The sequence below is a fragment of the Sus scrofa genome, chromosome 6 (genome assembly GCF_000003025.6).
Source record: "Sus scrofa isolate TJ Tabasco breed Duroc chromosome 6, Sscrofa11.1, whole genome shotgun sequence".
In the NCBI taxonomy this organism is placed as follows: Eukaryota; Metazoa; Chordata; class Mammalia; order Artiodactyla; family Suidae; genus Sus; species Sus scrofa.
The window spans coordinates 145,511,559-145,539,457 of NC_010448.4; the positions used below are offsets into that span (position 1 = coordinate 145,511,559).

General features: G+C 43.0%; 1 protein-coding gene across 2 annotated transcripts in view; it reads left to right on the top strand.

Annotated features, from left to right (window-relative positions):
- The window catches only part of SLC35D1 (solute carrier family 35 member D1), a 63,470-nt gene continuing 56,612 nt past the window's right edge, over nt 21,042-27,899 (top strand). Inside the window, exons 1-6 of one of the 2 annotated variants that reach the window (XM_003127939.6) lie at nt 21,042-22,338; nt 23,164-23,197; nt 23,295-23,381; nt 24,328-24,395; nt 26,508-26,579; nt 27,456-27,524. In XM_003127939.6, the coding sequence (XP_003127987.5) occupies nt 22,136-22,338; nt 23,164-23,197; nt 23,295-23,381; nt 24,328-24,395; nt 26,508-26,579; nt 27,456-27,524 (533 nt within the window). In that variant the 5' untranslated portion in view covers nt 21,042-22,135. The remainder of the gene's footprint in view (nt 22,339-23,163; nt 23,198-23,294; nt 23,382-24,327; nt 24,396-26,507; nt 26,580-27,455; nt 27,525-27,899) is intronic. The other variant, XM_021096493.1, reaches the window with a different exon arrangement.

The following is a 27,899-nucleotide window of genomic DNA, read 5'->3' on the forward strand; positions in this document are numbered from 1 at the left end:
AGTGATTCCGTTATACATATATCCATTCTTTTTCAGATTCTTTTCCTATATAGATTATGAGACTATTGAATAGATTTCCCTGTGCTACACAGTAGGTCCTTGTGATTATCTCTTTTATATATAGGAGTGTGTATATGTTAATCCCAAACTGGGGATTTTAATTCATAAAGGCAAAAAATCTAAATACTGGAGTTCCCGTCATGGCGTAGTGGTTAACGAATCCGACTAGGAACCATGAGGTTGCGGGTTTGGTCCCTGCCCTTGCTCAGTGGGTTAACGATCCGGCGTTGCCGTGAGCTGTGGTGTAGGTCGCAGACGCGGCTCGGATCCCGAGTTGCTGTGGCTCTGGCGTAGGCCGGTGGCTACAGCTCCGATTCAACCCCTAGCCTGGGAACCTCCATATGCCACGGGAGCGGCCCAAGAAATAGCAACAACAGCAAAAGACAAAAGACAAAAAAAAAAAAAAAAAAAAAAATCTAAATACTTGTTTACAGTATTTCCAATTGGTTCACAATTACTCATTTCCTCCCTACTTTTTCCATGCACCTCCATAGTTGGAGTGTATTTTCTTACTCTGTTGACCTGGGCTTGGTCATGGGACTTATTTAACCAATAGAATTGAAACTGACAACACTCATGACCTGAACCCAGCCAAAACCCAGACTGAGACTTGAACCCAAGTGCTGGGACTCAAACCCAGCCTAAACTCAGATTGGGACTTGAACCCGTGTTTTTTAAATTAGAATCACTTACCAGGTGTCTGGACTTGCTGAGGTTCAGGTTCTTTGTGCCTTCGCACCTAAGGAGTTCATCTATAGGCAAGAAATACGTTTATTAAGATAGGACACTTGTGAGAGTTACAAGTGTTCAGGCAAAGAGGCTGCCTGGGGATTAGGTAGGCTATAGTTTTATAATCCAAGGGGGGTGGGAAAAGACTGCCTCTTCCCCTTTCTTCAAGTAGATATCAGGCTTAGATCTCCTCCTCCTTAGAAGTCAGGCTTATGTTAGCTCCTCCTTTTATCAGGTAAGAGAGTATTTGACCCTCATGAGGTCAAACTAGGACTGTCAAGGTGCTTATTCAAATTGGCAGAAGGGTGGAGACTCCTGCCCTTTGTCCTAAGTGTAATGACACCTTTAAACCTGGGAGGCAGAGCCTTGAGAATAGGCTGTCATGTATTTTTTAGGTTCTAGGTGACACTGTTTTGCAAACGTGCACAGCCAGCATGACTAAGCACAGGCAACAGAGCACAAAGGTTAGAGCTAATGGAATAGATCCGATGTAGAATCAGGTTTGTTCTTCTCTGTTACACAATGATTAATCTATATATTTCAGAGCCTTCTGAACACAAAATTCACACTGCTAACAATTATTCCCAGGAGAATCCGAAAAAAGGTACACTGTCAGAGCACTCTCATAAAAGTGGGAGCAGGACTTCCCTTGTAACTGCTATTCCCCTCTCTAGAGGGTGCTAGACACACCCCTGATTGAACGTAAATTTAATGATTTGAGTTCAAAGGGAAAGAGAAAATTAGGGAAGAACACTTATTTCCCCATTGCTCTTGTTTGCCTGTTGAAAGATTTCTCTCTGATAACACCTATGGGTCTCCCGCCTGACCCAGTGCTCACTTTTCTCCACTGAGGAGGAGGGGGAAAACATTAGAGGTGGTAGCAATTAGCCCAAGTTTTCTTGACAAGGTAGAACTAATGTGTTAAAGGCTGATCTGTTAAAGGCTGTAAGGAGTTCCCTTCGTGGCTCTGTGGTTAACAAACCCAACCAGTATCCATGAGGATGCGAGTTCGATTCCTGTCCTTGCTCAGTGGGTTAAGGATCCAGCATTGCCGTGAGCTGTGGTGTAGGTTGCAGAGGAGGCTCAGATCCTCTGTTGCTGTGGCTGTGGTGTAGGCCAGCAGCTGTAGCTCTGATTTGATCCCTAGCCTGGGAACTTCCATATGCCACAGGTGCAGCCCTGAAAAGCAAAAAAAAAAAAAAAAAAAAAAAAACCCAAAAAAACAAAAAAAAAAAAAGGCTGTAAGTACTAGGGAATTGATTCATCCCTCTTTGATCCAATTTAGAGGGAGCAGCAATAAATGGGGTAAATGTGTGCATTCTGTAGACTCAAACATTCCATTGGGTGGGTAATCCCATCCTTGGAGACAGGAAAGCAGAGCACAGTCCAAAACAAGTCCATTTAGCTCTCAAACTTAAGTCCTGGGAGTTCCCTTTGTGGTGCAGTGGAAACAAATTTGACTGGGAACCGCGAGGTTGTGGGTTCGATCCCTGGCCTCGCTCAGTGGGTTGAGGATCCAGCGTTGCTGTGAAACGTGGTATAGGTCACAGGTTCAGCTCGGATCTGGCATTGCTGTGGCTCTGGCGTAGGCTGGCGGCTACAGCTCCTATTAACCCCTAACCTGGGAACCTCCATATGCCATGGGTGCAGCCCTAAAAAGACAAAAACAAAAAACAAAAAACAAAAACCTGAATCCCACTGTCCAAACAGCTTGAACTGTGTTATAATGGCCATCAAACTACTTACTGTTATCTATCTCCCAATTACTCCCACATAGTTAAGTCACTATTCTCAAACAGCTCATGCCAGAGTTCCCTGGTGGCCTAGTGGTTAAGGATTCAGTCTTATCATTTCTGTGGCTTGGGTCACTGCTGTGGTGTGGGTTCAGTCCCTGGCCTGGGAACTTCTGCAAGCTGCCGGCGAGGCCAAAAAAAAAAAAAAAAGCTCGTTCCATTTTTAGGTGTTGTTAATTGTATATCAGCTAGGGACCTGATAGGAATCAGATGGTCAGAATCATTAGAATCATTCATAATCAAAGTGGATAATTAAGAAATTTTTTTAGCACACCTGTGGCCTATGGACGTTCCTGGGCCAATGATATATATCAGGGACCTAGGCCACAGCTGCCGCAGTGCCAGATCCTTAACCCACCGCAACAAGCCAGGGATTGAATCTGCACCTGAGCAGTGGCCCTGCTGCAAAGATAATGCTGGATCCTTAACTTGCTGCGCCAGTGAGAACTCCAAGGAGAACTTAATAATGGGCTCCTTACCAAGGTATCAGCTCAGTGTAAGGAAACGGTAAGTGATAATGTAAGACCCAAGAGCTAGCAAGCGCCCTAGACCTACAGGGCTGAAGGGAGGGAGGGGTTAGAGGAGCAGTGATGGAGAGGCAGACAGGGGATGCAGCCCACGATGAGACCCCAGGGAAGGAGCTCAGTAGTGATAGCAAATAGCAGAACCTCACTCTCCTCTTGCCGTCTTGTGGCGAGAGTGCCTCTCATTGGCTAAAATCAACCTAAAGTCTCGGTTGAAGACAGGGCTGGGGCTAGAATGAGGTGCCCATGGCACCATCTTTAAGGAGGCACGCTCTGGCAGGGCCTGAGAGTGAGCACTTCTTTAAACTTGGTGCCCTCGGTGCCTCTCGTCTCATTCTGGTCCCAGCCCTGAGGTAGGGGCGCCCATTGATGTAATGCATAGAACTCAGCCTCCCAGGACACAGAGCTGGGTGGTGGTGACTAGATTTGTGGATCAATCGAAGAAGACACTCAGGGCACACTCTCAGAAAGTTCTTTACTAGCAGTGAGTTAAAAATCTGTGGCTTCCACTGAACCCACCTGATCCACTGGCCTTAACACAGGCCAAAGATTTTATGCAATGCATTCCTTAATAAGGAAAGAGTAAGATGTTAAAACTAGCTCAAAAGAAAGCATGAAGACAGATCTATACGGCAGCCAAAAGAATGTTAAAGTGAATATGCTAGTAATAAATGCAAATCTGGTTAACATCCTATAGGGATTTCCTCCATTTCTATAATTTTCTGTAATTTTCCTAGATTCCTATAATTGTATTTCCTATATAATTTAAAACTTTAGGGTTATCTTTTCTGCCAGAGGGAAATCAATCATATCTCTACAGAGAAAATTTATTTGCATTGCTATGAGCAAGAGTCATTTGCATCACAATTGATTTTCTACAAGTTAATCTCTTCTAAACACAAAGCCTACCAAAGGTGCACACTCCTGTGGAATTAATTAATCCATCAAGGATCCATCCAGTAATTCCCAGCACACTCCTGAAAAGAGGTCCACTAATCACCTTTCTTATTTCTATGGTTGGACAATTTTTTTTATATTTGTATATGATGGGTATTTTTCCCCATTGTTTATTTTATTTATTTATTTATTTATTTTCTTTTTGTCTCTTTTTAGGGCCGGCATATGGAGGTTCCTAGGCTAGGGGACCTGAACAGAGCTACAGCTGCCAGCCTACGCCAGAGCCACAGCAACGCCAGATCTGAGTCACGTTTGCGACCTACCCCACAGCTCATGGCAACACTGGATCCTTAACCCACTGAGTGAGGCCAGAGATCGAACCCGAAACCTCATGGTTCCTAGTTGGATTCGTTAACCACTGTGCCACGATGGGAATTCCATTTTTTTCCCATTTTTTTAAATGATTTTTATTTTTTCCATTATAGTTAATTTATGGATAATTAAAAAAAAAAATTCCTCCTCTACCTGGAAACCATTCAGATATTTAAAGACATTAGAGGCATCTCATTTTTCTCCAGAAGTCAGGTGCCCAGGATTAGGTACAGGTGTGGTGTGAGCGGGACGGTGTTTTATTTCAGTTCCCAAAGGGAGACTCAAAACCCCTGATTATTAAAACTGGAGTATATTATTAAATGTAAATCCTATTTACTGCCTATTTCATTCTAAAGAAAACCTTGATTATATATATACATTTTTTTTCCTCTGTCCAGAAAATATGTAGGACACTGTATTTATAGTACAGCAATGCTAAGAACAAGAAAAAGACAAACGAACTTGTCAGCCATGTAGTTACAATGCAGATTCCAAAGTAGCATTTAGTTTGTCAACATGCTTAGCTAATTTTAATCAATAGTGAATTTGATCCAAACACTGCGCTTCTGTGTGAAGCAGAAACAAAATAGGGGCTCTCTGCCTCAGATGTGAACTGCACATATTTAGTGGCAATCACTGGTAACTGCTTCCTCTCAAGACAGTTCTCTTGTAGTCTATTGCCTTAATTTTCTTTCAGCATCTGTACTATTGTGTTCTTTTCCTCTTTTCATTTATTGATTTGCAAAGGATCTTGAAAATCTTCCAGACCAGAGCTGACTGGTAGAATGTTCTGCAAGGATGGAAAAGGTCTATATTTGTGCTGTTCAGTATAGTAACTGCCAGCCATGTGGCCATTAAACACTTAAAATATTTCTAGGGCAGAGTTTCTCAAGCTCAGTGGTATTAACATTTGGGGCTGAATATTTCTTTTTTTTCCTTTCTTTCTTTCTTTCTTTTTCTTTTTTCTTTTTTTTTTTTTTTTTCTTTTTTTTTTTCTTTTTAGGGCCGTACCTGTGGCATATGGAGGTTGCCAGACTTGGGGTCAAATCAGAGCTATAGCCTTTGGCCTACACAACAGCCACAGCACCAGATCAGAGCTGCATCTTCAACCTGCACCACAGTCATGGCAACGCCAGATCCTTAACCCACTGGGCAAGGCTAGGGATCGAACCTGTGTCCTCATGGATGCCAGTCAGATTCGTTTCTGCCGAGCCACAGCTAGAACTCCTGAATGTGTCTCGATCACTGTGAACATTGCTGAGAAAATGCATCCACTCTGCTGAAGAGGTTCACCCTGTTTAACTTCAACCTCATTTTCTCAACAGTCTTCTTATTTACCTCCTGTTGACTTCCCTTTGCATGTTCCATGGTGCTTCTTCCTAACTCTCCCACTCTGCTCAAGCTCATGACTTTACCCTACCTACCAGTTCCAAGAATAGGAAGAAGGCAAAGCTAGTTGCAGCTGTACTATGATCCTGGAGTTGACTTAAAATTTCCACTTCCTATGTGGATGATAGTACCAATCATCTCTGAATTTCTCTATATTATAAGCAATTCATAGTGGGGTTATTTGTATCCTTTCAGGTAAGTGAGGGAGCCTGGTGCAGTGCAAAGAACACTGCATAGGGATACAAGAGGCCAGAGTTTTACAACCGATTAATAATAATTAATTCATATGGTTAATTGGGCAGGGCTTTAAACCTGTACAGACTCAGATTTCTCACTTGCATACCAGAGAAACTTCTAATGATTTTCCCCCCCAAGATATTAGATGGCCTTTCCAAGATTCTATCTTCTTTTTCTTTACTATTCAAATTTTAATCAAAAAAAATGTTGGAGTTCCCACTGTGGCTCAGCAGGTTAAGAACCCAATTAGTATCCATGAGGATGTGGGTTTGATCCCTGGCCTCACTCGGTGGGTTAAGGATCCAGCATTGCTATAAGCTGTGGAGTAGGTCACAGATGTGACTTGGATCTGGTGTTGATGTGGCTGTGGTGTAGGCCAGCAGTTGCAACTCTGATTTGACCCTTAGCTTGGGAACTTCCATATGTGGCAAGTGTGCCAAAGAAAGGAAGGAAGGAAGGAAAGAAAAAAGAAAAGAAGAGAGAAAAGAAAAAGTGTTTATTGAGCACTTACTCTGCGTCATCGCCATAGCTGTGCGAGTTGCTGGAAATTTAACAATGACTAGAGCAGACTTGGCTTATGCCCTCAGGTAAGTGGATGGGGAAGTGAACTACTTGTTCAGTTCTCTACCTTGAGAAAGTTCAACTCTAGGGAGAACATCAATCTAAGCAGTTAGGTTACATGGATCTGTTTTCAGGCTAATCCATGGGTACCATGAGGGTGCGACTGGGCCTCTTTCCAGTTCATGACTTCTCCCATGCAGCAATGTTGACTGCTTAGTAGAACCAGGGCTTATATGAAAAAGATTTAATCATGAGGATTATACAGGTACTGGCCAATCAAACTTAGGGCTGAAGCAAGATATCACTGCTAGACTTGGTTGCTGGTTTGTGGGGAAGTCTGAGGGATTTCAGAGGAGGGGCTGATATGAGTATGGCAGTAGGTCAAGTCTCAGAGGATCTAAGAACATTGCAGTTTACCAGTATTTTTAGACTTCTTCCTGCCTTCTAATTGAAGCGTGGAAATGATGGTACACTGCTATTGAATATCAACCGTAAGTAGAATTGATGAGGCAACATGGACACACAGCGATGTTATTTACCCGGCCTTTCCAGAGTCATCAGGAGTAGCCTGCAGTACACCAGCGTTTCTTAGAAATACTTGCTTGGATCTGACCATGTTCGTAAACCCTCCACCTTAACTTTCATTCCTCCTTTTGACTCTACTCAAGTTTCCATCCAGGACCTCCCACTTCTGGGCCATCTCAAAGTTCTGCCTATTTCTAAGTCTGAATAGGCCCATCACCCTCTTGGATGGACATATTATCAACAGAGTGAAAAGGCAACCTATGAAATGGAAGAAAATATTTACAAAGCATATTAGCTGACAGGAGGTTGACATCCGACATAGAAGAATTCCTACCACTCAATAGCATGACACCAAATAACCTGATTTAAAACAAGGCAAGGGACTTGAATAGTTCTTCAAAGAAGGCATAGGAATAGCCACCAGGGATAGGAAAAGGTGCCCAACATCAGGGAAATGGAATCAAAACTGCAATAAGATGGAGTTCCCATCATGGCTCAGTGGTTAACAAATCCGACTAGGAACCATGAGGTTGCGGGTTCAATCCCTGGCCTTGCTCAGTGGGTTAAGGATCCACTGTTGCCGTGAGCTGTGGTGTAGGTTGCAAATGCAGCTCAGATCCCACGTTGTTGTGGCTCTGGTGTAGACTGGTGGCTCCAGCTCCGATTAGACCCCTAGCCTGGGAACCTGCATATGCCGTGGGAGTGGCCCAAGAAATGGCAAAAAGACAAAAAAAAAAAAATTAGAATAAGGTATCACCCCACACTTATTAGGATGGTGACTATAAAAAACAAACAAACCAAAAAACCCCCAAAGTAGCAAGTGTTGGTGAGGACCTAGAGAAATTGGAACACTTGTGCACTATTGGTGAGAATGTAAAATAGTGTCGCCACTATGGAAAACAGTATGGAGATTCCTCAAAAAAATTAAAAATAGAACTATCATATGATCCAGCAATCCGCCTTCAGGGTATTTATCCAAAAGAATTGGAAACAGGATCTGAAGAGATATTTACACCCCCATGTTCACTGCAGTATTATGTACAACAGCCAAGACACGGAAACATCCTAAATGTCCTTCAGTGAATGAATGGATAAAGAAAATGGCATAAACGTACAATGAAATATCATTCCTTCTTCTAGAAGAAGGCAATCCTGTCACATGCAACAACGTGGATAAAACTTGGACATTATGCCAAGTGAGATAAGCTAGTCACAGAAGGATAAATGATTCCATTGCATGATTCCACTTATAGGAGGTTTCCAAAGTAGACAAACTAATAGAAGCAGAAAGTAGAATAGTGGCTTCCAAGGGCTGGGGAGAGGGGACAGTGAGGGGTTGCTATTCATTGTGCATGGAGATTCAATCATGTGAAATGGGTAAGTTCTAAAGCTCTATGGTAAAATAATGTGCATACATACCGTTAAAAACACTATACTGTGGGAGTTCCTGCAGTGGTTAATGAATCCAACTAGGAACTGAGAGGTTGCAGGTTCAATCCCTGCCCTTGCTCAGTGGGTTAATGATCCGGCATTGCCGTGAGCTGTGGTGTAGGTCGCAGACGTGGCTCGGATCCTGCGTGGCTCTGCCTCTGGTGTAGGCTGGTGGCTACAGCTCTGATTAGACCCCTAGCCTGGGAATCTCCATATGCCGTGGGAGCAGCCCAAAAAATGGCAAAAAGACAAAAAAAAAAAAAAAAAAAAAAACCCAAAAAATCACTATACTGTGTACTTAAACATTTAAGACAATAGATTTCATGTTATGTGGTTTTTTTACTACAATTTAAAAAAAAAGGAGTTCCTGCTGTGGCTCAGATGAGGAACCCGAGTAGTATCCATGAGGAAGCAGGTTCGGTCCCTTTCTTCGATCAGTGGGTTAAGGATCCAGCGTTGCTGTGAGTTATGATGTATGTAGGTTGAAGATGCGGCTCAGATCCCACATTGCTGTAGGTATGGTTTAGGCTGGCAGCTGCAGCTCCAATTTGACCCCTAGCCGGGGAACGTCCATATACCGTGGGTGCGGCCCTAAAAAGACAAAAACAACAATAACGACAACAAAAAACCCCAAAACTTACTACCAAATCCATGGTCACACAGGTTTCCTGCAATGTTTTTTTTCTAGAAGTTTTATAGTTTTAGGTTTTATATTTAGATCTATACGGTGTATGGTATGTGCTAAAATTTATTTATTTATTTATTTATTTGGGGTCTATGGACATCCTTTTGTTCCAGAACTATAGAGAAGACTCTTTTTTTTCCTCCATTGAAATTGGGTACCTTAGGCAAAAGTCAGTTGACAATACTTGTGTGTCTAATTTTGGGCTCTCTATTGTTATTAAGCCTCTTAAAAATCACAGGACTATGGATGTTAACTGAGCCTTGGGGTAGGGAAGCCCTCCCTGAAGAGGACCTATTTTATTTGAGATTTGAAGAAGTTAGCCAGAGGAGGGAGGTGGGCTTGTGGGAACAGGGGTTTAATCTAGAGGTGATGAGCAGGTGTAAAGATCCAGACATGAGAGGGTGTGTTTGAGGAATCAAAGACAGTCAACTCTGAGCACAGAGCAGGGAGAGCCAAAGGAGAAATTTGTGAAATAAAGCAGGAGATAGATTTTTATCCCAATAATTAGGTTTGCATTTTTACAAAATCATTGTCGTTGCTGTGTAGAGAATGAATTGGAGAGGCACAGCCATCCAGCCTGAAAACGAGTTATGATGTCCTAGCAGAAGTCTTGGTGAGGGATGAAGATGATGGCAGTGGGTTCAGACTTGAGAGAGATTTAGTGGACTCTATCTTCAATCGTGTCTCTGGATGAGATGAGAGATCCCCTGAGAGTAACAACTAGGTTTGCAAGGTGAGCAGCTTGGTGGATGGTTGTTCTTTTGATTAAAGCAGGAGTGCCAGTTATTAATTTATTGTCTCAGCTCCAAACCTTGCACTAGGTTTGGACCACTCTCCTGTATTCTCCTTTGGGAAGCTGGTGCTTGTATTTTGCAAACCACATTCCTGCTCTACTAACTGGCTCTGGCATAGGTGGTGCTACTGGGCGATTGCAAAGCTGGAGGAGGAAGAAACAAAATGCCCCTTTCCCATATGCTTCCTGTTTATATCACTCAGCAATGATTCTTCACCCAGCAGCACCTAGACCTTCCTCTCGCAGTAACTGAATGCCTTTTGTGGAGTCCCCTGAATTTCCAGAGCCATATGCCTCCTGCAGTCAACAGCACCAGCCAGACAGTGCTTCTTTCTCAAAGGTCTGGATCCCAGGCTTATTAGGGAGCCTTCTCTAAACTCAAAGATCCTGGTATCAGTTGAGCAGCACCTCATCCTTAGAGGTGTTTTAGCTCCTGTAAATTTGAATAATTTCAGTCTCTTCCCTTAATTCCCCCTTTCTTTCCTGTAGTTGATGCCTCCATGATATCTTAGAGGGTGTTTTTTTATTTTTTATTTTTAGGGCCGCACCCACAGCATATGGAGTTTCCCAGGCTACGGGTCTAATTGGGGTTGTAGCCACTGGCCATTGCCACAGCCACAGCAATGCCAGATCGGAGCCACATCTGTGACCTACACCATAGCTCATGACAATGCCAGATCCTTAACCCACTGAGTGAGGCCAGGGGTGGAACCTGCATCCTCGTGGATCCTAGTCAGATTCGTTTCCACTGAGCCATGATGGGAATTCTGGAGGTTTTTTTTTTTTTTTTTTTTTTTAAAAAAAAAAACCCTTACATTCATCTGGTTAACATTTCTTTATATTATATTGTCTCTAATCAAATAACCAGTATGATTTCTGTCTTCTAATTGGATTCTGATATAGAAATTGTTACTAGCAGTGATTCCAGGAAACAGACCCTAAAAGCTGGGAGTTGGGGTTTGGCTTGGATTTGAATGTAGTGCCATGTTCCTTGCTAATGGGAAATGAATGCTGGTAACCCATGTCATACAGAATTATCATTAATGATTAAATAAACTGGAGTTGACTGTGGGGAAGTGCCTAGTGACACCACTGCCTAGCAGCATGTGCCTGCTGCACTTGGCTGTTACAGTCGCAGTTGTGATCAGGAGGACTGCGATGGATTCTTCTGAGTGTCCTAAAACACAGAAAGAATCAAACTCAGGTCCTTACACTCTCTGCTTAAGACTCATCAGAGAGCTAGAGAGATTCTGTGGCCGCCCTAAAAGAATCTCGTTTCCTGTAGCCACAGGGCTGGTAGTGCTAAAAGTGAATACATATTTAATATCCAGTTTACAGAATTTACATCAGTTGAATGTACACCTTTACCAGGTCTCTCATGAGGTTAAGAAAATGAGAGAGAAGGAGAGGGCCCCTAAATCTTTTTTTTTTTTTTTTTAGGGTCACACCTGCAGGATATGAAAGTTCCCAAGCTAGGGGTCAAATTGGAGTTGCAGCTACTGGCCTACACCACAGCCACAGAAATGCATGATCCAAGCCGCATCTTCGACCTACATCACAGCTCATGGCAACACTGGATCCTTAACACACTTAGCAGGGCCAGGGATCGAATCCACATCCTCATGGATACTAGCTGGGTTTGTTACCTCTGAGCTACAGTGGGAATTCCCCAAGGGACCCTAAATCTTGAAGTGGGGATACATCTGGCTGGACTTAGATCAAGTTGAGAAATTTTTTTAAAATATGTTTATTTTTTCCATTATAGTTGGTTTACAGCGTTCTGTCAATTTTTACTGTACAGCAAAGTGACCCAGTCACACATATATATACAATCTTTTTCTCACATTATCCTCCGTCATGTTTCATCCTAAGTGACTAGATATAGTTCCCTGTGCTATACAACAGGAAAGCTGAGACTTTGGAATTCTCGGGTCACTCCGAACCTCTTCTGACAGTAGAAGCAGCTTGTCCTGTGTCTGAAAACATTAACCTTTTCTTGCCTGAAAGTTATCTCCTATACCTATAACTATATGGATCAGATATCAGCATGCTCCAGGGGATCAAGTCTGATCCAGAAGAAAGCAGTTTATAAACCCTTCAAAGTACAAGATTTTCCTAGTTTATATAAACCTGAAGAATAGGTATAGGAATGAGTTTTAAGGAAGATGGACCATAACACTGGATTGGGCCAAATGTATTGACATGAGTGCACTTACCAAAGATTTTCTTTTTTGCTTTTTAGGGCCACACCCATGGCATATGGAAGTTCCCAGGCAGGGATCCAATTGGAGCTGCAACTGCTGGCCTACATCACAGCCAAAGACACTCAGGATCTGAACCGTGTCTGTGACCTATACCACAACTCAGGGCAATGCTGGATCCTTAACCCATTGAGCAAGGCCAGGGATCGAACTTGCATCCTCATGGGTACTAACTGGATTAATTATCACTGCACCACGATGGGAACTCTTAAGTTTTTCTTTTCTCTTTTCACCTTTTTTTTTTTTTAATTTTTAATGTTTTTATTGAAGTATAGTTGATTTACAATGTTGCGATACCAAAAGTTTTCAGTTTAATGTTTTAGCTCAGGTAAGTGGAAATACTCTAACAATTTACTATTTAGTTGACTGAGACCTGAGCTTGAAAGTGGCCTCTGTTTGAGGAGCTTGAGATACCAAGATTTCCTCCATTATAATGTAGATGAAGGAATCCCAAGATTTAGAGAGAGAGGAATATTGGGAGTGCCTTTATCATGCCTAATCTACATACCTATCTCTTAACTACATCCTGAGAGGATCCAAAGGACGTGCCCATTGTCATCACACTGAGAAACACATCTGTGTATAGAGCATGTCTGTCCTTGAGAAGTTCTGTTGTGGCTGTTATCCATCAGCCAAGCATAACATGGGAAATTTCACTATTGAGGTGAGCGGGCTGTTTATCACTGGAACTAGAAGTCCTGGCATATCAGAGGTAAGTAAGTAGCAGTTCTTAAGCACCAAAGGCAAGATGGGCCTATTTACCGTAAAGGAAAGCAGTAACATAGTGGTAACCAGAGTGTTTTAATCCCCAAGAACCTTTGGCAGTGGCTAATTGATTACAACATCCCTAAGACTGTAATAATGAGGCAGCCTAGCAAAATGGTGCTTCATCTTAGGTAACAGGAAAAACCAGACTGACAGCAAAAAAATCTAACTTGAGCTTTGGAAATGCAAAGTCACTCTCTCTCCCTCAGTTTCCAGACATAAGCCAGTCTACAGAATCAGAACCCTTACATTGAAGGAGGAGTCAAGTCTCCTTGAGGAAGGCTCCTGCCTCAAGGTACAAGTAGGCACTTGTATATCTTCCTCCAAGTCTTCCTCAAAGGACCTGCAGTGCTTTACTAGAGTGACTGTGTACTGGGGCAATAGCCAGACCTTTGCAGGATTATCAAACACTGGTTACTTGATACTAATTCCTGGGCACCCATATCACCATAGACAACCAGTGAAACTGGGGGCTTGGTCAGATGGCAATTGGAATCTTAGCCCAAATCTGAAACACAGTGGGACCAGTGGGTCTGTAGATTCGCTGTGTGGTTATTTATCGAAGTCTTGAAGGTATAATGAGAAGAGATACATTTTTAGACATAATAGATAGACTTGGCGACTAGCCAAATCCTTGCATTGACTCTTGGACCCATGGAATAAAGACCATAATGATAGAAAGAGAAAGCTTCTGGAACATTCTCATCCTACCAGGACCAAAACAAAAGGGAATAGCATATCTTTAGGGGAACTGAAGAGATTAGCACCATCATCAAAGACTTGGAAAGATGCATGAGTGGTGATACCTATCACAGTTCCATTTAATTCACCTGTTTATCTGATACAGAAGGCAGGTCTTGACAAACATCTGAGAATGATTATAAACTTAGGAGGTGACTCCAGTTTTAGTTAATGTTCCACATCTAGCATTTTTACGGAGGCAGATCAACACTGCAGCTCCGGCACCTAGCATGTAGCTACTGATATGGTAAATTCACTTTTCTCTTCATCAGTTTGTTTATAAGGACTACCTAGAAGCAGTTTACTTCTTAAATGGCAGGGTCAGGAATACATCATCACAGTCTTGCCTCGGAGTTACATCACATCTCCTAATCTCTGCCGTAATATAGTCCACTGAGATCTTGATCATCTTAGCATTCCCATACAAAATCAACTGGTTCCATATAGGAACCAGTTGCTATGACTGTGGTGTAGGCCGGCGGCCCCAGCTCCCATTAGACCCCTAGCCTGGGAACCTCCATATGCCGCAGGTATGGCCCTAAAAAAAAAAAAAAAAAAAAAAAAAAAAAACAAAAAAAAAAACCCCAAAACTGAGCCTTGACGTAGATGAAACTTTATTTTAAAGATCTGGTAAATGAGGAGGAATGGGCAAAGAAGAATGAGCAGGTCCTCCAGAGAACCAGGGGAAGTCACAGAGCGTGCAGTATTCCAGGAGTCCAGGGAGGAGAGTGCACCTGAAAGAAGGGGGAGGATGGGCCGTGTACGTGCTGGGACTTGGTCGAACAAGAGAAGGACTGAGTCAGCTGGGTTTTCTTCCCTGGGGGTCATTGGTGACTTAGGGACAAGCAGCTTCAGAGTAATGGAGGGGAAAAGAAAATAGTTTTGACATCAAAACACCTTGACTTGAACCCAGCCTAAACCCAGATTGGGACGTGAATCCACATTTTTAAAAATTAGAATCACTCAACTGGTGTGCAGACGTACTGAGGCTTAGGTTCTTTGTGTCTCATCACAGAAGGAATTCAGCAAGAGACAAAGTAGGCAAGAAATAGATTTATTAAGAGAGGACTCTTGTGAGGGATACAAGAGGGCAGGTGAGGGGACGTTGCGCACAGGATTAGGTGGGCTACCTTTTTATTTTTTATTTTTGTTTTTTAATTATTTATTATTTTATTTTTTTGCTTTTTGGGTCCGCAACCGAGGCATATGGAGTTTCCCAAGATAGGGGTCTAATTGGGGCTACAGCTGCTGGCAGACACCACAGCCATAGCAATGCCAGATCCCAGCCTCATCTGTGACCTACACCACAGCTCACAGCAACACCTGATCCTTAACCCACTGAGAGAGGCCAGGGATCAAACCCGCAATCTCATGGTTGCTAGTCGGATTAGTTTCTGCTGTGCCTCGGGAACTCCCCGCTACATTTTTATAATCCAAGGAAAGTGGGGAGGGGGAAAAGACCACCTTCTTCCTTGTTCTTCAAGTAAATGTCAGGCTTACATCACTAGCTCCTCTTGTATCAGGTATGAGAGTATTTGATCCTATGAGGTCAAACTAGGACTGTCATGGTGCTTATTTGAATCAGCAGAGGGGGGTAACACATGCTAAAATATGTTAAAGCAACTCAGGTTTCTGTGTAATGAGGGTCTCCTACTTTGTTCTTTTAATTTTAATTTTTTGTTTGTTTGTTTGTTTGCTTTTTAGGGCTGCAGGTGCGGCATATGGAAGTTCAAAAGACTAGGGGTTGAATAGGAGCTATAGCTGCCGGCCTATGCCACAGCCACAAAAATGCCGGATCTGAGCCACATCTGCAAGCTACACCACAGGTCACAGCAATGCCGCATCTGCAAGCTATGCCATGGTTCATGGCACCGCTGCATCCCCGACCCACTGAACGAAGCCAGGGATCAAACCCACATCCTCATGGATACTAGTTGGATTTGTTTCCACTGCACCACAATGGGAACTCCCAGGGTCTCCTACTTTGGAATGTCATCTTCCCCTTAAATTTCTGTCTTTGGTCCTAAGGATTATGATTTTGCTGAACTTGAACACAGGCCCCATTTTATATTTCACTTAATGTACTGAGGCATATCTTGTGCTTTCACTGTTAAGCAAGCCAGCTTTGTTCCGTGATATTCTGATGGCTTTCTTGAGTGATCAGTAACTTACACTGTCTCCCAAAGTTCCCTAAGTTTCTCTCTCTAGCTACGGTCCCCTACTGGGACTTGTACAACCACCTCTGTAACGATCCTACTCTATCCCTATCAGTTTGGTGTGAGTTGAGTGATTGGAGGTGGTTATAGACTGGGCAGAGCCATGGTGAATAGGTGGATAGTGAGGCCAGTTCAGAGAGAGAAGCTTCAAAGCAGCTGACTTTGGATAGATTTACATGAGGTTCAGTGGTAAATATATTGAGTTTGAAATGGCTCTGTATTTTCAACGCCTAAATTCATGCCTGCTATGGTATTTGTGAGTAGCTCATGAGTGCCTATGATTTTGATAGACTGCTGTTCCTATATCCTGGTAATTCTTCATAGCACTGAAAAACACTAAGCTTGGTAACTGAAGGAAGTAATGGCATTGCCAGAACTTTAAAAGCAGGTATGTCCACCTACCCCAGATAGGGCAGGGGTGTTTAGTGAAGGAGCACAAACTAACTGCTGAACAGATTGGGGCCAAATTTGTACAGTCACCAAGAGTTGTGGGACTTGGGGCATGCCTAATAGTTCCACTAGGCCTTTCTTTTCCTGTTTATAAGTTGTTTCGCCAAACCTGCTTCCTAGAGTGGTAAGGAGAAATGAGATAATGAACTTGGATTGCAGCACATTGCCAGACTCACCATCAGTGGTCAGTAACATCATTCCTTCCAGCCCAACACAGAGAAGCATGAGGCCCTGCAGAGAACATTCAGGCTCCTTCCATGCACTCTGGTTCCCAGAATTTTAAGACCATTGTTTGAATAGGAAACACCTCTGACCTTTGCTCCCTGGCTATAATGTAATCCGTGGTCATTGGGTATGATCTAGGCTAGGAGTGAAACAAGAAATGGGTGAATAAAGGTGAAGACCAAAAAAAGGCCTATATAAATTGCAGCTTTAAAAAAAGCAAGTGAGGGGAGTTCCCGTCGTGGCGCAGTGGTTAACGAATCCGACTAGGAACCACGAGGTTGCAGGTTCGATCCCTGCCCTTGCTCAGTGGGTTAACGATCTGGCGTTGCCATGAGCTGTGGTGTAGGTTGCAGACGCGGCTCGGATCCTGCGTTGCTGTGGCTCTGGCGATGGCTGGCGGCTACAGCTCCGATTCAACCCCTAGCCTGGGAACCTCCATATGCCGCAGAAGCGGCCCAAAGAAATAGCAAAAAAAAAAAAAAAGCAAGTGAGCCAGAGGAACGTAAGAAATGCAGGGAAAAGAAATAATATGAGTGATATTAACAAATAGTGTACAGAACTAATTTCTTTTTTTTTTTTTTTTTTGTCCTTTTAGGACCGCACCCGCAGCATATGGAGGTTCCCAGGCTAGGGGTCTCATCGGAGCTGTGGCTGCCGGACTACCCCAGAGCCACAGCAACACCAGATCCGAGCCGCACCTGCGACCTACATACACCACAGCTCACGGCAACGCAAGATCCTTAACCCACTGAGGGAGACCAGGGATTGAACCCGCAACCTCATGGTTCCTAGTCAGATTTGTTTCCACTGTGCCAGGACGGGAACTCCAGAACTAATTTCTTTCATGGAGAAACATGACGGGTAAAGCAACGCTTTGATAAAAAGACATGATTAAATTACAAAGATTTTTCTGCCGGCCAAGTTGTAAAATATATCAACCACACAATGTGGACATTTCCAAATGGAGCAGGCTTGCATATCCACAGTGTTTAAACTCAGTGTTTCAAATCTTGTACACCTTTTTTAGATGTTTCTACCTTCCATCAATTTTATCAAATAATGTATAAATTCCCCATATATAATTCTGTGATTAATATTACTAAGGTTAGGAAACAGGTTTGCGTGCCTAAAATACCTAAATGTCTAAATAGTTATAATAGAAACCCTACTAGAGTATGGGTACCTAGCTTAAGTTTATGGGCACCTAATGAGAATGTGTGACTTCATGAGACTTAACAGCATTTTACTGAAGGGCCACAAATCATTAGTGGAGCTTAGAAAATCCAAAATAGTTCTCAGCCTGTCTATGATATTAATAAATATTTGTTAATAAATTACATATTCACACTGAGAAAAACAACAGTATTTCAGATCAGTTTCTAGGAGATTTATCTTCATTTCAGTTTGCGTAACTGCAATTGATTTGGTGCAGAAATTTGTATCTGGTATTTCATACTCCATAGAGGAGCACTTGGACTATTATCTGGCCTCTTTCAGTGGTTTCTATGATCACCATCTGCCTTAATAAAAAGTTTCCTTTTCAGGAGTTCCGGTTGAGACTCAGTGGAAACAAATCTGACTAGCCATCCATGAGGACGCAGGTTTGATCCCTGGCCTCGCTCAGTAGTTTAAAGATCCCACATTGCTGTGGCTGTGGTGTAGGCCAGTGGCTACAGCTCTGATTTGACCCCTATCTTGGTAAACTCTTGGGTGTGGCCCTAAAAAAAAGAAAAAATAAAGTTTCCCTTTCAAACAGTGTTAGTGGTAATGTAAAATTGGTACAACCTCTTTGGAGATCAGTTTGTTGATTCCATTACATTTTTTTTTTGCTTTTTTCTTTAGGGTCACCCCTGTGGCATTTGGAGGTTCCCAGGCTAGGGGTCGAATCAGAGATGCAGTTGCCAGCCTACCCCATAGCCCTAGCAATGTGGGATCTGAGCCTCGTCTGAGACCTACACCATAGCTCATGGCAACGCCAGATCCTTAACCCACTGAGCAAGGCCAGGGATCCTTGTCTATGACTCACATCCTCATGGATGCTGGTTGGACCACCACAGGGGAACTCCTATTAATTTTTTTTTTTTTTTGTCTTTTTGCCTTTTCTAGGGCTGCTCCCACAGCATATGGAGGTTCCCAGGCTAGGGGTCGAATCAGAGCTGTAGCGGCCAGCCTACGCCAGAGCCACAGCAACTCAGGATCTGAGCCATGTCTGTGACCCACATCACAGTTCATGGCAACGCCAGATCCTTAACCCACTGAGCAAGGCCAGGGATGAAACCTGCAACCTCATGGTTCCTAGTCCACTGCGTCACAACAGGAACTCCTTAATTTTTTCGAAAGTAGTTTTTAATTATGTAATTCCACTTCTACAAATACCTCTACAAAGTTGAATGAACAAGAATACTCAAAGCTGTGTTATATTTAAATTGAAAAAATGGTAACAATGTAAATGTCCATAGGAAGGACTGCATGAATTATGATGCATCTAGCTAACAGAATTCTCTGCAGCCATTATAAAGAGTGAGGTATGGAAGTTCCCCTTGTGGTTCAGTGGTTAACGAATCTGACTAGGAACCATGAGGTTGCGGGTTCGATCCCTGGCCTTGCTCAGTGGGTTAAGGATCCAGCATTGCCGTGAGCTGTGGTGTAGGTTGCAGAGGAGGCTCAGATCCTCTGTTGCTGTGGCTGTGGCATAGGCCAGCAGCTGTAGCTCTGATTCAACCCCTAGCCAGGGAACTTCCATATGCCACAGGTACAGCCCTAAAAAAAAAAAAAAAAAAAAAAAAAAAAAAAGAAGAGTGAAGTAGAGAAGTAGGGTTTCTATGCTGACATAGAAAGGGCTTCAGGGAATACTAAGTGCAAAGAGAAAGTTTGCATAATAATAATGGTAATAATAGTAATTATTATTATTAGAAACATTTGTACAGTGTGTACTATCTTCTAAGCATTTTACCGTTATTAACTCATTTAATTCTCATCACTGCCCTATGAGATGGGGGCTATTCTTATCCCCATTTTACAGATGAAGGGACTGAAGCACAACAATGTCATATAATTTGCCCGAGGTCCCAAAACTAGTGGCAGAGGCAGTTCTTACCTGGTACTTTCCATTTATGTTTAAAAAATAAAGCATGCCTGTAAATATATGCATGCATGTATATGCATATGTTTGTGTGTATGTATTCATTTAGGCACAGACAGTGGCTTTAAGCAGAGCCTCCAAATGGTTAGAAGTCACTTTCTCTGAAAAGTGAGTTAGGATGAGAGAGGAAGAGGGGAAGACCGTTCCCTGCTCCAAGTCTTTTTTTGCTTGTTTGCTTTTGCTACAAGGTAAGTGAGGTTTCTCAAAATGTACCTTTCTAGTTATTTTTTTTCTACTGCCATAAGTTTAGGAAGAATTTGGCCATTTTCTTCATGGTCGAAACGTTACGTCATTATTGATTCATTCAGCAAAAACTGCTAGATGTCCCTGTCTCGACCAGCCCTGAAGGAGCTCCCTGTCTCGTGGAAGAGACTAACATGTAAACATGTAATTTCAGAGGCTCTGTAAAGGGGATGCACAAAGATGGGTTGGGAGAAGCAGAAAGGAAAAGTAAGAGCTCTGCAGCAGACAGGGAAGGGGAGGGAGAGGAAAAGCATCCCAGACGGAGGGAATAATGAGAGTAAAGACACCAGAACCCACATTATTCTTCAGGGAACCGGGTGTAGTTTGATTTAGCTGCAGCTTAGGGAGGAAAAGGTGAGGAAGGCAGGTGCCGCCTCACCTCAGCCCTTGTGGACCATGTTAAGGACTTGATCCTGTGTGCCAGTTTCCCCTAAGGAACATTCAAAGAACACAGGTGTTCCAAGAATAGCTTAAAAGATACAGATCAAGAGATATACCTACAATGGACTATTATCCAGCCTTGAAAGGGAAGGAAATTCTGACACATGCTACAAGTGGAATAACCTTGAAATTACGCTAAATAGGTTAGACACAGAAGGACAAATACTGTATGATTCCGTTTATATGAGGTACCTAGAATAGTCACATTTATAGGTACAGAAAGGAGAATAGTGGTTACTAGAGGATGGAGGGAAGGAGGAATGGGGAGTTACTGTTCAATGGTTACATAAACTCAGTTTGAGATGATGAGAAAGTTCTAGAGAAGGGTGTTGGAAAGAGACGCACAACAGTATGAATGTACTTAATGCCACTGAATCATACACTCAAAAAGTGTTAAAATCATAAATTTTACTTTATGCATATTTTACCATAACAAAAAAACAAGTTAAGATGGTAAATTTTGCTATGAATATTTTAGCACAACTTTACAATATGGAAAAAAATTTAAAAGATATAGACAAAATTTTTTTATAAATTCGATGTTCTTTTTCTTTTTTGATATTAAAATTAGATCATTTTACTTAAGCTGATAATAATGATTTGTTTTTGTTATACGATAATGTCTACCACTGAAAGCTACTGAAAACTAGCTTTATACCCGGAGATGGGGAGATGCAGGCTCAGAGAGATCAACTAATTGGCTCAAGAGCACACAGCTAGTGAGGGGTCATTTCTAGGAATCCTAGAATTGGAACACAGCTCTAACACTTTGCTCTTTCACCAATCCCCAAACCACTTGATTATCTTGCTACTTTGGATAGGGCAATACCTTACTTTAGGGGAAAAAAAAATCTCCCTTGGCCTGCAAAGACAGCATTGTTTGGTGTTTTCTGGGTTCAGAAACCGTAAGAAATCTGGGACAACGCAGAATGAAATATTTGTTGAGTGTCTACACTTGATCCACATCTGATTCTTTTTAAGGGCTTGGACCCTCTGCAAGAGAGATCAAAAACATTTAAAATGAGTCTAGACGCACACACCCTAATAACTACTCGGCAAGCCAAGCCACCTGTTACCTACCGACTGGAGGAGGGTCTGTATTTGTGTGTGTGTGTGTGTGTGTGTTGCGGCAGTTATCTAAAGAATACGGCTTTCAGCTCCCTAGCCACCAGCCTCCCTATTCCAGGTACCCCGCCGCACTAAGAGAGCCAGCGCGGGCTCGCGCGCAGGCGCAAGGCAGCCGCTAAGTTCCGCGACTGTGCGGTGCTGACTGTCGCGTGGTGTCCCCGAGTGGTTCCCCTAGGCTACTTCTCCCTCTTCATCCTGGACTCAGGGTCGCCACTGCCCGTTCTGCAGGCACTTTGCAACCCGTGCCCAGGCCGAGCCAGGCGCAGCCCCTACCCTCTGACCCAGCGTTGCACAATGCCCGACCAAAGTCCCCGGGCGGGTAAACCCCAGCGTCCCTGCCCCTGGGCGGGGACGGGTGGCGGCCTTGCGGGGAGCCGAGGCGACCAGCGCAGCCGGCTCAGTGCACCGGCGCCGGCCCTCGAGTTCCCCGCGAGCTGCCGCCGCAGACCCCCAAGCCGCTCGGCCCCGCTGCCCGCCGCTCGCCGCTCCCCTCGCAGGCCGCCGCCGCGGTCGCCGCCGCCGCAGCCATGGCGGAAGTTCATAGACGTCAGCATGCCCGGGTTAAAGGAGAAGCCCCCGCGAAATCCTCCACACACAGACATGAGGAGGAGCTGGGGATGGCGTCGGCCGAAACGCTGACCGTGTTCCTGAAGCTGCTGGCAGCCGGCTTTTACGGCGTGAGCTCCTTCCTGATCGTGGTCGTCAACAAGAGCGTGCTCACCAATTACAGGTAGGGCCGAGGCGGCGCCGGCCCAGGCCGCGGAGAGGAGCGGGCGGCGGCGCTGGGCGCGGGCTCCCTGGACTTTGGTTGCAAAGTTGGAGCTGAACAAAGTTGGGCGGGAGCCGGGGAGGGCGGGCAGGCGGCTGACACGCGGCCGGAGCGGCGGAGCCGGCTGGCTCGTCGGCCGGGCGTTGTGGTCCGGCTCCCCGCGCGGAGCTCGGGACAACGCGGAGCGAGTTCGGGGCCGCTTTGGGCAAGCGCCTGCCATGCCTACTGTGCAGCGCCTTGGGGAACCTTGCCCTTCGGAACCACAGAGCGAAGTTGCTTCGTGACTTTTTAACTCTGTGCACGCCAGGCAGAGAGCCGGCTGAGGGATGCCCTCCCTTCCCCGCAGCCTGGCCCGGGGTCTGGGACTTCACGGTTCTCCGAATTGGCTGACAGCCTCTGGGGACCTACTCATCCTCGAGCCCATTTAAGATGACTGTGATGCAGCCGCTGGGACCCCGAGGCAGAAGCATTTTTTCCCCCTAAAGGTGTGAAACCGTTGAAGAGATATGTCTTTTATTTCCAAGAAAAATCTTTTGCAGGCAGCCGACTGAAATTGTAGAATTTGGACAAGATGAGACAAGGGGCCGCCGGAGGCTACAGAATCAGCGGTGTTGCCTGACAACCAGCAGGGATATTTCTCCCCGGTTGTCAGACGAGGGGCAGACGTTGCTGTGTTTCCTATCAGTATGCACTGTAAGGTCGCCGATGTGCAAGTTGAATTAAGCGAGCTCGAGTTTTGCTGACCATGTGTTTTGTTTTGTTTTTTTCTCTCTACCATTTTTGTAGATTTCCCTCCTCACTATGTGTTGGACTTGGCCAGGTTAGTTGGAATCTTCAGCATTACGTGGTTGGTGTCGTTAGAACTTCTGAGTGTGCCTTTATGTGTAGAACAGTGAATCTGTGTTCTCTGTTTACAGATGGTGGCTACAGTGGCAGTACTCTGGGTGGGAAAGGCACTCAGAGTAGTCAAGTTTCCAGACTTTGACAGAAATGTACCTCGAAAGGTAAAAAAAGAAAAAAAAAGGAAAACTTTATTTTCGGAAATCACTAAATGTATTTTTATCAGTGCCTTACATACCTAAAAATTGCAGTCTTGAAATCACCCAATCCAGAGTGGGTGATTAATGAAGGTAAAGAATGAATGTTGTAATAGGTTTTTAAAAAGTCCCACGATCTCTTTAAATTTAAGAGGAAAAAAAAAAGTCCCTTGATCTTATGTTCTGTTTTAATGAACACTTGTTGGGATGACAACCATTTAACATTTTCTTTCTTTTTTTTGTCTTTTTTTTATGGCCCCACCTGAGACATATGGATGTTCCCAGGCTAGGGATCTAATCCGAGCTACAGCTATCGGTCTTTACCACAGCCACAGCAACACAGGGTCCAAAGCGCCTCTGTGACCTACACCACAGCTCATGGCAATGCCAGATCCTTAACCTGCTGAGGCCGGGGATGGAACCTGCAACCTCATGGTTCCTAGTCGGATTCATTGCCGCTGCGCCACAGCGGGAACTCTACCATTTTCTACATCCTTCTCATCTAGCTAGTGTGTCCAGCATTCATTATTCTTTGGGTTTATTTTCTTGTTCTCTGTCTGTGTCTGCTTGACTCCACCTAAAAATGAAATACTTTTCCTTTTTCTGCTGATATTAGAGCCATGGGTTCTACATTATCATGTTTTGAAGCAAATGATGTTGCTGTCCCATATAGTTTGATCATATTCATATTTTTTTTTCCCCCTCCATGCTTCCCTTCCTCTCTCTACTTAGAGCCGTTTACCCATAAGTAATGTTTGGGTGCTTCATGGGGGCCAGAATTGTGTATGAGAACTAATCTTATGTTTTAAGTAGAAAGAATTTGATCATATAAACAAAACTGTTTTTGTTTGAAAAGGACTTGTTTTAGCTGTCTTTATTATTGAGCTTTGTTATCCCTTTTTAAATTTTCTAGACGTTTCCACTACCTCTACTATATTTTGGGAACCAAATCACGGGACTGTTCAGCACAAAGAAACTGAAGTATGGATAACTTTATTTTACTAGTGAGGTTAACATAATGTATTCTTAAAATTGTTCTTGAATGTTAACTGTTTAACGTATTGTTATTGATTCTGGAAAAATGAAAGGATCAGAAAGCGTCTGTTACTAAATAAAGATTACACCAAAGGTTTTAGTTTAATCTCTTCAAGTTTGGAGAGAAAGAGGAGTTTGAGTATTTTTTTCCCCTCACTTTGTTGCTAGAAGTCCTATAATGCCGTAAAATACTGTGATGGGAGATTTTCGTTGTTTTTCCAGACCTGTAATAATGAAGGAGATATGTGAGGCCTCTGAAATTTCATTTCTTTTTTTTTGGTCTTTTTAGGGCTGCACTCATGGCATATGGAGGCTTCCAGGCTAGGGGTCGAATTGGAGCTGTAGCCACCGGCCTATGCCAGAGGCACAGCAATGCTGGATCCAAGCCGTATCTACGACCTACACCACAACTCACGGCAACACCAGATCCTTAACCCACTGAGCAAGGCCAGGGATCAAACCCACAACCTCATGGTTCCTAATCAGATTCGCTTCTGCTGCGCCATGATGGGAACTCCTCCCCGAGATTTCCCTTCTTTAGGGCAATTCATAAATATCATATTTTAGGCAAATTCTACAAGCAAAATTGATGGTGGATATGAGAACTTTTGTAGTTTTTCTTTTAACAAGTCGTTAAAATAACATCAGATGGAAGCTTTTTGAAATACGATTAACATTTTACCCATGACCATGACCGTAGAAGCAGCATTTTCACTTTTAGAAAGAAGCAGTAGCTCTCTACTCCATGACAACAACCGTCTTATTGCCCTTTAACCTGCCAGTGCTTGGCTTTTCCACTTAGAAAGTATATGTATCTGGTGTATGAGATGTTAAAAGTATACACATAGGGAGGAGTTCCCGTTGTGACTCAGTGGTTAACGAATCCAACTAGGGACCATGAGGTTGCAGGTTCAATCCCTGGCCTCGCTCTTCGGGTTAAGGATCCAGCATTGCCGTGAGCTGTGGTGTAGGTCACAGATGCAGCTCGGATCCCGAGTTGCTATGGCTCTGGCGTAGGCCAGCAGCTGCAGCTCCAATTAGACCCCTAGCCTGGGAACCTCCATGTGCCATGGGATCGGCCCTAGAAAAGGCAAAATGACAAAAAAAAAAAAAAAAAAAAGTATGCACATAGGGAAACCATTTAGCAGGCTCATGGCTTCACACTGCCACAGGAGCTGAACCCCTAGCATGCTGCATGATTGCACAACAGAATGGAGAGGTCTCCGAGGGTCCGAAACCAAGCATTTTTCCTTTCCTCGAATCCAAGAAACCTGCCAGAATTACCATGATAATATCTCTGGAGAGGCTTCCATGGAAGTCAGATTTATCGTGGGTGGGGCATCCTTTTCCGTCTCATTACCTACCTGGAAAGAAAGGCAGACCTGCTGCAAAGTGCTGCTCGTATATAGCCTTCGATCTTTTTCATCCGTTGTCATCTCTCCATCCATCCATGCACACTGTATCTTGTACTGCCAGCTAAGTATAAGGCACTTGAGAGTGAGATGAGATATATTCAGAAGTAACTATATTGCAAGAGGCTGTATGTTTGACTAGTGCAAGCAAAATATTCTGAGAAGTATTTTAGAGGAAGACAGAATTACTTCCACCAAAGGACACTCAGGGAATGTTTCATGGGATAAGATTGTCATGATGTTGGTTGATGCTTAGGGGGTAGGAAGGGAGGTCAGTCTAGAAAAGAAAGAAGAGGTCTTTTCTCTTAGAGACTAATATGATTATTATTCAGGGTGTTTAATATAATAAACAGTAAAATTAAAAAGTGGCTGTTATTAGTCTTCGATAATAGATGTATGTTCTCTACCATTTTATTTGGTGTTTTTCACTTTTAGTCGTTTTATAAAAACAACGCTTTCAGGCTTGCAAGTAATTCCTTCTAGAGAGAAGTAAGGGTTTAATTTAGTCATTGATTAAGAAGCATGGAATTTCCATAATGGAAGGAAAAAGATTAGCATTATTTTAAAATACTAATTTGGAGAATCTTAGTTAAAAAATTGTTAAATTTGTTTTACCTAATTTTTTTTTTTTTTTTTTTTTTTGCAGCTTGCCAATGTTTACAGTTCTGAGAAGGTTCTCTATCCTGTTTACAATGTTTGCTGAAGGAGTTTTACTCAAGTGAGCTGAATTTCTAATATATCTAATCTTTTAACAAACTTTAATCACCCTGATAAGGTGCCCGGCCTGTGTAAGATAGTACAGTTATTTGCGGTGTTCCTGCTTAATCTTTGGAGACATTTCAGTTACTTTCTCCCTTTGTTATAGGAGTTGATAGTTAATGGGAGCTGTAGTTGGAGAGGTTTATGAATTAGAGGTAAAAGCCTGGCTGAACAAGAGATGCACTTTCAGGAATTCCTTTACCTATTGATGCCACTGTGAGAAGTTGAGTCAGAAACATCAGTTAGGTTTCAGATAGTTTTCATGACTTGGCTTCTTGTACTACAAATAGATGTGACTTTTTTTTTTCTTTTTTTTTTTTTTTGCTTTTTAGGGCCATATTCGCAGCATTTGGAGGCTCCCAGGCTAGGGGTCAAATCGGAGCTGTAGCTGCCAGCCTACACCACAGCCACAGCAATGTGAATCCAAGCTGAGTCTGCAGCCTACACCACAGCTCATGTCAGCGCCAGATCCTTAACCCACTGAGCAAGGCCAGGGATCGAACATGCATCCTCATGGATGCTAATCAGATGCGTTAACCACTGAGCCAGGACAGGAACTCCTATGTGACCATTTTTTATTTAAAGAAATCTGATATCAATATTTCAAATTCAGTAATAAAAAATAAAAATAAGAAAAAATAAGTATATTTATTTATATAACAAAATAAGTTTTTGCTTCATCAAAGAGTTTTTTTTTTTTTTTTAAATACCCAGTTCCTTAGAATCATTTGTGGATAGCTTTTTTAAAGAAAACATGTATTTCTTGTCTATGTTGTAAAATGAGTCTTTGCAAATAACTAAAACCATGCGTATGTATTTTTTAATTATTTTGTAGGAAAACTTTTTCTTGGGGTATTAAGATGACTGTATTTGCAATGATTATTGGAGCGTTTGTAGCTGCCAGGTAAGATGTGGGTCTGCATAAAACCTATGAGAGTACATTAGAACTTATCAGTAGTTATTGATAATAAATAATCCATTACCGGTAAAGATAATTTTTATAAGCTAAAGAGGAATTATATCTTTGAAAAATATCTGAAAGACTTCAAAAAGTTACGCCTATTATTAAGATTAAGGCTGGCAAAATCAGATTCTGGGATTCTTAGAGGTTATAGTCACGTAACAGAGTTTATTATGCTGTTCTCTTTATTGAGCACATACCGTGTGCCATACAGTGTGACTGGCATTTTACATATATTATATTTACATATTTTTCACAACCACTCTGAAAGATACAGGTACAATTTTCCTATTTATGTTGGAGAAAATAAAACCTAAG